The following is a 10,765-nucleotide window of genomic DNA, read 5'->3' on the forward strand; positions in this document are numbered from 1 at the left end:
ATTCTAATGTTTCCAATTTTATATCTCTGACGTAACCAGATCAATGTTACCGAAAGTGTCCATGTGAAACTCGAGATGAATGTACTTCATTCTCTCCATTTTCAAGCAAGGGGGCAACAATGATAACATTTGTTGATACACGGTAATAACTGTTATTTGACGTGTTTAAACACGAGTCATATAGTATAGCAATCACGTATCTGGCTGTATCGCGTACCCTGTGTAGGGTATTGTCCCGACAGACTGCAGTGCCAATGTGAGTTGTAGCATGCACCGTGTGCATAGCTAGCAATGTTTAGTATAGGCAAGCGAACGTTGTTACAGCAGTTGAACATGTTTTATTCCACATGTAGCTACATTTTGTATTTAATTCTCTCATGGTTGTCGTCCAGTTGTATGCTAACACCTGAGCCAGTTAGCTAGCTAAGTTATCTATTCACTGCAGTGCTGTTACAGGGGCTAGATTTAGCGAACTAGTACTCCCCTTCCTCTGACTTGCTGTGTTCTGAACAGCTCTTTGATTGGAGTGAATGGTCAAGTCAGACAAGGTCCTTGTCTACAAAGAGTTTGTTCTCTGGTGCACTTTAGTTGTCGTCGTATACTCTGTTTGCTATAGGCACCATTTGTTATAATTGCACTACAGGCTCAACTCTCACTCATTCTGCCTATGTGTGCCTTTACAGGGCGGAGCCAAAGAAGAAGAAAGTGGACCCTCGTAAAGAGCACTATTAATCAAATCAAATTTCAAATCAAATTTTATTAGTCACATACACATGGTTAGCAGATGTTAATGCGAGTGTAGCGAAATGCTTGTGCTTCTAGTTCCGACAATGCAGTAATAACCAACAAGTAATCTAACCTAACAATTCCACAACTACTACCTTATACACACACACAAGTGTAAAGGGATGAAGAATATGTACATAAAGATATATGAATGAGTGGTGGTACAGAACGGCATGGCAAGATGCAGTAGATGGTATAGAGTACGGTATATACATATGAGATGAGTACTGTAGGGTATGTAAACATAAAGTGGCATAGTTTAAAGTGGCTAGTGGTACATGTATTACATAAAGATGGCAAGATGCAGTAGATGATATAGAGTACAGTATATACATATGAGATGGGTAATGTAGGGTATGTAAACATTATATTAAGTGGCATTGTTTAAAGTGGCTAGTGGTACATTTTTACATAATTTCCATCAATTCCCATTTTTAAAGTGGCTGGAGTTGAGTCAGTATGTTGGCAGCGGCCGCTAAATGTTAGTGGTGGCTGTTTAACAGTCTGATGGCCTTGAGATAGAAGCTGTTTTTCAGTCTCTCGGTCCCTGCTTTGATGCACCTGTACTGACCTCGCCTTCTGGATGATAGCGGGGTGAACAGGCAGTGGCTTGGGTGGTTGTTGTCCTTGATGATCTTTATGGCCTTCCTGTGACATCGGGTGGTGTAGGTGTCCTGGAGGGCAGGTAGTTTGCCCCCGGTGATGCGTTCTGCAGACCTCACTACCCTCTGGAGAGCCTTACGGTTGTGGGCGGAGCAGTTGCCGTACCAGGCGGTGATACAGCCCGACAGGATGCTCTCGATTGTGCATCTGTAGAAGTTTGTGAGTGCTTTTGGTGACAAGCCGAATTTCTTCAGCCTCCTGAGGTTGAAGAGGCGCTGCTGCGCCTTCTTCACAACGCTGTCTGTGTGGGTGGACCAATTCAGTTTGTCCGTGATGTGTACACCGAGGAACTTAAAACTTTCCACCTTCTCCACTACTGACCCGTCGATGTGGATAGGGGGGTGCTCCCTCTGCTGTTTCCTGAAGTCCACAATCATCTCCTTTGTTTTGTTGACGTTGAGTGTGAGGTTATTTTCCTGACACCACACTCCGAGGGCCCTCACCTCCTCCCTGTAGGCCGTCTCGTCGTTGTTGGTAATCAAGCCTACCACTGTAGTGTCATCCGCAAACTTGATGATTGAGTTGGAGGCGTGCATGGCCACGCAGTCGTGGGTGAACAGGGAGTACAGGAGAGGGCTCAGAACGCACCCTTGTGGGGCCCCAGTGTTGAGGATCAGCGGGGTGGAGATGTTGTTACCTACCCTCACCACCTGGGGGCGGCCCGTCAGGAAGTCCAGGACCCAGTTGCACAGGGCGGGGTCGAGACCCAGGGTCTCGAGCTTGATGACGAGTTTGGAGGGTACTATGGTGTTAAATGCTGAGCTGTAATCGATGAACAGCATTCTCACATGGGTATTCCTCTTGTCCAGATGGGTTAGGGCAGTGTGCAGTGTGGTTGCGATTGCGTCGTCTGTGGACCTATTGGGTCGGTAAGCAAATTGGAGTGGGTCTAGGGTGTCCGGTAGGGTGGAGGTGATATGGTCCTTGACTAGTCTCTCAAAGCACTTCATGATGACGGAAGTGAGTGCTACGGGGCGGTAGTCGTTTAGCTCAGTTACCTTAGCTTTCTTGGGAACAGGAACAATGGTGGCCCTCTTGAAGCATGTGGGAACAGCAGACTGGGATAAGGATTGATTGAATATGTCCGTAAACACACCAGCCAGCTGGTCTGCGCATGCTCTGAGGACGTGGCTGGGAATGCCGTCTGGGCCTGCAGCCTTGCGAGGGTTAATACGTTTAAATGTTTTACTCACCTCGGCTGCAGTGAAGGAGAGCCCGCAGGTTTTGGTAGGGGGCCGTGTCAGTGGCACTGTATTGTCCTCAAAGCGGGCAAAAAAGTTGTTTAGCCTGTCTGGGAGCAAGACATCCTGGTCCGCGACGGGGCTGGTTTTCTTTTTGTAATCCGTGATTGACTGTAGACCCTGCCACATACCTCTTGTGTCTGAGCTGTTGAATTGCGACTCGATTTTGTCTCTGTACTGGGACTTAGCCTGTTTGATTGCCTTGCGGAGAGAATAGCTACACTGTTTGTATTCGGTCATGCTTCCGGTCACCTTGCCCTGGTTAAAAGCAGTGGTTCGCGCTTTCAGTTTCACGCGAATGCTGCCGTCAATCCACGGTTTCTGGTTTGGGAATGTTTTAATCGTTGCTGTGGGTACGACATCGTCAATGCACTTCCTAATGAACTCGCTCACCGAATCAGCATATTCGTCAATATTGTTGTTGGACGCAATGCGGAACATATTCCAATCCGCGTGATCGAAGCAGTCTTGAAGCGTGGATTCAGATTGGTCGGACCAGCGTTGAACAGACCTGAGCGCGGGAGCTTGTTGTTTTAGTTTCTGTTTGTAGGCTGGAATCAACAAAATGGAGTCGTGGTCAGCTTTTCCAAAAGGGGGGCGGGGGAGGGCCTTATATGCGTCGTGGAAATTAGTATAACAATGATCTAGGGTTTTTCCAGCCCTGGTAGCACAATCGATATGCTGATAGAATTTAGGGAGTTTTGTTTTTAGATTAGCCTTGTTAAAATCCCCAGCTACGATGAATGCAGCCTCAGGGTGTGTGGTTTCCAGTTTACAAAGAGTCAGATAAAGTTCGTTCAGGGCCATCGATGTGTCTGCTTGGGGGGGAATATATACGGCTGTGATTATGATTGAAGAGAATTCCCTTGGTAGATAATGCGGTCGACATTTGATTGTGAGGAGTTCTAGATCAGGTGAACAGAATGACTTGAGTTCCTGTGTGTTGTTATGATGATCACACCACGTCTCGTTAATCATAAGGCATACCCCCCCGCCCCTCTTCTTACCAGAAAGATGTTTGTTTCTGTCGGCGCGATGCATGAAGAAACCAGCTGGCTGCACCGACTCCGTTAGCGTCTCTTGAGTTAGCCATGTTTCCGTGAAGCAGAGCACGTTGCAATCCCTGATGTCTCTCTGGAATGTTACCCGTGCTCGGATTTCATCAACCTTATTGTCAAGAGACTGGACATTGGCGAGTAGTATGCTAGGGAGTGGAGCGCGATGTGCCCGTCTCCGAAGCCTGACCACGAGACCGCCTCGTTTGCCCCTTTTACGGCGTCGCACAGGGTCGCCGGCTGGGATCAGATCCATTGTATTGGGTGGAAGGCAAAACACTGGATCCGTTTCGGGAAAGTCATATTCCTGGTAGGAACGATGATGAGTTGACGTTAATCGTATATTCAGTAGTTCCTCCCGACTGTATGTAATGAAACCTAAGATTACCTGGGGTACCGATGTAAGAAATAACACATAAAAAAACAAAATACTGCATATTTTCCAAGGAACGCGAAGCGAGGCGGCCATCTCTTTTCGGCGCCGGAATGATGATTCAAATGCATTGCTCTGTCCTAATGTACACCTGAACAGGTCCCTACTCTATTTGTTTATTTCCTCTAGGGTGCGCTGTGTTCCTCGGCTTCCCTTTGAGGAGAGTGAATGCCGGGCTCTACTGCTGAAGGAGTGGTCCTGCTACAAACAGGTATGTGATCTTGTAAGCCAATGTTGGTCGAAGCTTTATCACCACAGCCCTGTTAATTATCCTTATTTAGAAGCAAAAAAACAGTGAGCAGACAATTTACAGTACCTTCTTTGCAGAAATTTTGTTATACCCAGTTCCTGTGCCACATTTTAATTTCTTTCCACCCTGCCCCTCTATGAGCAGACCCAGCACCGGGTTGAGATGGAGGCAGTAGGCCTGGCTGTGGAGGCCAAGAGGGATGCTCTGGAGGAGCTGATGCTGCAGTGAGGGGAGCTCTACAAGGCATCACTGAGGCCAAACCCCCTGCTCTTCCCTTTCAACCACCAGGGATCCAGCTTCACGAGGCCCAGTATGAGGCACTTGAGGGCAAATACAACATCACCAAAGTTTACACCCAGCGAGAGGGTGGGGGATATTAACATTGTGGGCATAATATGTGTTGACATGGTTGTTACATCCATGTTTTTACATGATTTGAACAGACAGACTAAATATTTGACGAGGATGTTCATGAAAGAAGATGAGACATTAAAGCTTGCTCAGAACAACGGCCCGGGCACCAATAGTGGGTGTATGTCTCATTCAAAGTAAGGGTAATTTAACTGCTTACTGACCATGACCTGTTCATCGTATTGACAACTGCCCTAGCATGGATACACAAATTTCAACTCACACTCATGAAGTGATTCACATTCTGTAGTGTGTGTGCTCTGTAATGTTACATTCATAGATCTCATAGGTTTAAATAGTCTGTAAGTAAAACATACCAGGGGGTTGAAATAAAGGATTCACATTTGTTTTATTTGAAATGCATTTTTATGTATGCATGTAACACTGTAGATAAGGTATCATGTGAAATAATAAAAGGCAAAGATCCTGTGTAACGGTGTTACAGAAACACTGGCCTCAATTGCAATAGGTAGAGTTGAGTCTCTTTCTACACAATGACTAGACAAAAACAGTCAGACCGCTCGTGGAAGCCAGAATACTGGATGGTGTTCTTACCCTTTTCCCAATCCAGTGTCTCTTTTAGCTGTTCCCCAAAATATTATTTCCCAGTATACACACATTTACATATGTATAATGTATGGAAAGCATGCACAGCACTCTGTCACTATCAATAATTGTGTTTTTGATTAGAGTAGAACTTTCTAGCAGTAGAGAACACCGCCCTAATACCAGTGAAGAGAATTGGACACAAAAATCTACACCAAAGTGGTTTTGTTCCTGCAGAGCAGCCAAGCCTAGCACTAAAACACCTTTCTAAACATGGTTTCAACTGAACCAATAAGAGTCAGGTGGTTAAGAGCATATTAGCTGGGACAAAAGCCTTCACACCCTCTGCAAGGGGCATATTCAGCAAAGTTCAAGAACATAAAGATAAAATACATTGTGTAGAACATACATTCTGCCATGAACAATTATGACTTGTTCCAAAAATACTTGTACTTTAAAATTCTAGCTCTAATGTCAATGGATTGCTCTGAATAACCCCATGATCATGGCTCCCTAGCCACAATCTCTACAGTTAAAGCCAGAAGAATTGGTTAAGTTTATGTAGTGAAACAGATCTCAGATGCCACATTGACCTTGGTCTGCCCATGTTTAGGGCCATTGCAGTATTGACCCAGGGGATGGTTAGGACTGGGAATCTGGGGACTTTCCCTGGTGCAGGGGCATGTGCCAGTCTCTGGGCGGATCTCGTCTCAGGTCCCACACAGGGGTGAACTTCCTCTGCTCCGCCTCCCGGTTCCTCTCACTCTGCTGTAAAGACTCCTGCAGTAGGGACAGCATAAGAGAGAGAACATACCGAGTTGGTTGGTTGATCTCTCACAATTGAGACATATCACAAATGTAGTATCCTATACAGAAGCAAACTGTAGACAACATTTCTGGACCTTGTTGGCAGTTTCCCTGTAAATACAGTATTGCTGTTCCAACGTTGATTAGGCCATTTCCCCTCGCAGCAGAAGTGATGATTGAGTGCTAAACTGTACCTTGGTCTCTGGGCCTGGGTTCTTCTCCCACTCTCTACATGAGTAGTAGTCTTCTTTCCACTGTCCGCAGGAGGGGGATGTGCCATGGGCATAGTAGTTATGGAAACGGTTCCACAGGCTTTTGCAGTGTCTGAATTCGCTCCAGTAGTCATCACAGGTCCGGGGCGGCTATGGCGGTCACATATTACAGGTAAATAGACATAAGCATATGACGTGATCGAGGTTGATACTTCTGCCATATTTACACTGAACAAAAATATAAACAACATGTGTTGTAAGATCCCAAAAATGTTCCATACGCACAAAAAGCTTATTTCTCTCAAATTTGTTTACATCCCTGTTATTGAGCATTTCTCCTTTGCCAAGATCATCCATCCACCTGACAGGTGTGGCATATCAAGAAGCTGATTAAACAGCATGATCATTAAACAGGTGCACCTTGTGTTGGGGACAATAAAAGGCCACTTTAAAATGTGCAGTTTAGTCACAACACAATTCCACAGATGTCTCAAGTTGAGTGAGCATGCAATTGACTGCAGGAACGGCCAACAGAGCTGTTGCCAGATAATTTAATGTTAATTTCTCTACCATAAGCCACCTCCCAATGTGGTTTTAGAGAATTTGGCAGTATGTCCAACCGGCCTCACAACCACAGACCACGTGTATGGCGTTGTTTGGTCGAGCGGTTTGCGGATGTCAACGTTGTGAACAGAGTGCCACGTGGTGGTGGGGTTATGGTATCGGCAGACATAAGCTACAGACAACAAATACAATTACATTTTATCGATGGTAATTTGAATGCACAGAGATACCGTGACAAGATCCTGAGGCCCATTGTCGTGCTATTCATTCGCCACCATCACCTCATGTTTCAGCATACTGCACGGCCCCATGTACACAATTCCTGGAAGCTGAAAATGTCCCAGTTCTTCCATGGCCTGCATACTCACCTGACACGTCACCCATTGAGCATGTTTGGGATACTCTGGATCGACGTGTACGATCACATGTTCCAGTTCCCACCAATATCCAGCAACTTCGCACATCCACAAACTATGCAAGTTCTACTTCATACGTCAGTACGGTTGAAAGTACAGATTATATCCCTCGTACTCTGCGCAGGTCGAGCCGGTGACGTGACAGCATGGGAGGACGTGCCCCCGCGGCGGTTCATATAAAACTACGTCAGACCTTGCACTGTCTCTTATTTCGTGGTATCCAATTGGTAGTTACAGTCTTGTCTAGAGGTCGACCGATTATGATTTTTCAACGCCGATACCGATTATTGGAGGACCAAAAAAAGCCGATACCGATTAATCGGACGATTTTTATTTATATATTTGTAATAATGACAATTACAACAATACTGAATGAACACTTATTTTAACTTAATATAATACATCAATAAAATCTATTTAGTCTCAAATAAATAATGAAACATGTTCAATTTGGTTTAAATAATGCAAAAACACAGTGTAGGAGAAGAAAGTAAAAGTGCAATATGTGCCATGTAAAAAAGCTAACGTTTAAGTTCCTTGCTCAGAACATGAGAACATATGAAAGCTGGTGGTTCTTTTTAACATGAGTCTTCAATATTCCCAGTTAAGAAGTTTTAGGTTGTAGTTATTATAGGACTATTTCTCTCTATACCATTTGAGCCTTAGGTCATTAATATGGTCAAATCCGGAAACTATAATTTCGAAAACAAAAAGTTTATTCTTTCAGTGAAATACGGAATAGTTCGGTATTTTATCGAACGGGTGGCAACCCTAAGTCTAAATATTGCTGTTACATTGCACAACCTTCACTGTTGTCATAATTATGTAAAATTCTGGCAAATTAATTATGTTTTTTGTTAGGAAGAAATGGTCTTCACACAGTTTGCAACGAGACAGGCGGCCCAAACTGCTGCATATAGCCTGACTCTGCTTGCACTGAACGCAAGAGAAGTGACACAATGACACAAACGGTCCCTACAGGCGGCCCAACAACTCTTGATATGTGCCTTACCATATCTAGCCTCCCTACGAGCCACTCATCTCCCAAGCAAGGTGAACAAGGTCGCAGATTTTTTGTCACGACAGAAACCGGCTCCCTGTTTCTCTCTGGCAGAGTCCAAGAACCCCCTGGGCATGGACGCTTTAGCTCACACGTGGCCACAGGGCCTACTGTATGCTTTCCCTCCAACCTCCCGATCTTAGCAACGCTGCACAAGGTCATTATGTTTCCATGATTCTAACAGTTTTGCTCTAATTCGGAAGTCAAATCGCAATTGCAACATTTGGTTAAAAATAAGTCCTAGATTATATGACCATAGTTAGTAGTGCTATTCCTCGTGACCTTGTTGGTATGAGTCATCCATACTTTCAACCATACTGACGGTCTGAAAGGTATTGTAATGACCTGACTAGATCATAAATGAACAATTGTCCAGACAGAGGATTGAGTTTGCGAATTGACGGTTTATTAAACCAACTTTACACAGGCTACTGTTTGGCCGTAGCCCACGCCAAATAAATGACAGATAACCCACAAGCCAATCGTGACCTTCTCTTGTGAAGCCCAGGCGTAAAGAGAGAGAACAAAGGCTAAACCTGGTCTTAACTTCCAATGCTCCATCCCCCTGCCCAATCCCCCTCCACGCCACTCCGCCAGGATGCCCGGCATCAGAACATTCCAGGCATTCCCGTGATTGGCAGATAGCAGGTTGATTGACATGTCGGACCCCGCGAACACTGGGTACTGGTCAGTACAACACAACCACCTACTCGCCTAACACACAGCTGTCTGTGCGGGTCGCTATAGTATGAAGTAGAACGGAACTTACGAATGTAACTATGGTTCTACGAATACCTGGAAGACCGTCAGTACTTTCCTTTCACTCTGAACCTTTTGGGCGAGAAGATTCTCTGAGACCGTGCGTGGTCTGACATACAGTTTTATATGAACCGCGCGGGGCACGTCCTCCCACACCGTCACGTCACCGGCATGACTTTGTTATTATTACTCGACCTGCACAGAGCGCGAGGAATATAATCCATACTTTCAACCGTACTGACGGTCTTCCAGGTATTCGTAGAACCATAGTTACATTCGCAACTTCCAATGTGTCGCGCTCCATGAGGCAAATGGTGGTCACATCAGATATGGTCTGGTTTTCTGTTCCACGTTTTGTGGAACAATTCTTACACAGGTACACTTGAAGTCAATATTAAATGAATCATCGTTTATTGTCAGCACGCTGGAGAGGTTCCAACCAACTCAATACACCATAGTACACATGTCAATCAGGAGCTCTCCTTGGGTAGACCCAGCAGTTGCCTTATATACAGCTATAACAGACAAGTAATATTTGCATAATTTAGCATAATTCATGAATCATTACCATTTTGTTTCATGTGACGAACAATACGGTTTCATAACATGTGACAGACGAACAACACCTCTCTAAGCTGAGACCTTGAAACTGAGATATATTTAGTTCATTCTCAAAACAACATCTGGGCGTACTGCCAAATTGCAACTACTGATAGGTGTGATTTGGAGTCAGCCACTTGCAAGAACACAGAAATTGGTTATAAGAAAAGCAAACATTAAAATTCCAAGAAAACACACACCCCTACCTTTTTAAAAATGGTATCTGTGACCAACAGATGCATATCTGTATTCCCAGTCATGTAAAATCCATAGATTCGGGCCTAATGAATTTATTTCAATTGACTGATTTCCTTATATGAACTGTAACTCAGTAAACCTTTGAAATTGTTGCATTCTTTACTTTTTGCTCAGTGTACATAGGATGATACATGTACCGTATGAATCGATTCCTCGAGCATTGTTCTAAATTTCCTGAATGTGACAGCATTACATTGTGTTAGGGCTGTATCGCCATTTGATATCTGAAAGACTAGCTGGCGTTCCAGTATAATCCGAGTTCAAGAAAAGCACATAATGGTGAAGGGAAGAAAATCTTTGCTCAAATTCATGCTATCCCTTTCAATGTGGTTTTAGCTTGCTAGCTAACATTTACACTTTAGCCTCGAACAGCAGAGCACACTATCGAGTCATGTAACGCTAACGTTAGCTAGCTACAAACGAGATACATTGGTGACTAGGGCCTTTAGTGAAATACGGTGACCTTACGTTATCATAAACAATACATGAATTTGGTACATTACCCTCCACATTGCTCCAGAATCTGCCATCATCACCTCCGTTGTTATGACTTTTGACAAGAGGACGAAAACAGCCAATCAAGAACTGTGAAAAGGTCGTCACTAGTTACCTTAGCCACAAATTCATAAACCCCGCCTATTTCTGTAATTCCGCTTCTTAAAATGTTATTTTAAACCTAACCTTAACCACAGTGCTAACCTTAT

At 44.4% G+C, this 10,765-nt stretch overlaps 1 protein-coding gene and 1 long non-coding RNA gene across 2 annotated transcripts; one reads left to right on the plus strand and one right to left on the minus strand.

Annotated features, from left to right (window-relative positions):
- Positions 1 to 36: 36 nt before the first annotated feature.
- On the plus strand, positions 37 to 5,191 carry LOC139576626 (uncharacterized). The gene is made up of 3 exons (XR_011675154.1): positions 37 to 142; positions 4,308 to 4,389; positions 4,573 to 5,191. It is a non-coding gene; the product is annotated as an uncharacterized lncRNA (long non-coding RNA).
- On the minus strand, positions 5,164 to 10,705 carry c5h22orf39 (chromosome 5 C22orf39 homolog). The gene is made up of 3 exons (XM_071402917.1): positions 10,565 to 10,705; positions 6,387 to 6,554; positions 5,164 to 6,165 (listed from the first exon to the last, which is right to left on the minus strand). Exons 1-3 carry the CDS (start codon positions 10,592 to 10,594, stop codon positions 6,028 to 6,030), a joined length of 336 nt encoding a protein of 111 aa, XP_071259018.1. The 5' UTR covers positions 10,595 to 10,705; the 3' UTR covers positions 5,164 to 6,027.
- Positions 10,706 to 10,765: the final 60 nt, after the last annotated feature.

Source organism: Salvelinus alpinus, chromosome 5, assembly GCF_045679555.1.
Source record: "Salvelinus alpinus chromosome 5, SLU_Salpinus.1, whole genome shotgun sequence".
NCBI classification, from domain to species: Eukaryota; Metazoa; Chordata; class Actinopteri; order Salmoniformes; family Salmonidae; genus Salvelinus; species Salvelinus alpinus.

What these genes read in the sequence shown, in the direction of transcription:
- c5h22orf39 (XM_071402917.1), bottom strand. Translation starts at nt 10,594, where the DNA reads ATGATGGCAGATTCTGGAGCAATGTGGAGG. An exon ending in ATTCTGGAGCAATGTGGAGG is followed by an intron (nt 6,555 to 10,564) that starts GTAATGTACCAA and finishes TGACCGCCATAG; the next exon opens with CCGCCCCGGACCTGTGATGA. An exon ending in ACCCAGGCCCAGAGACCAAG is followed by an intron (nt 6,166 to 6,386) that starts GTACAGTTTAGC and finishes TCCCTACTGCAG; the next exon opens with GAGTCTTTACAGCAGAGTGA.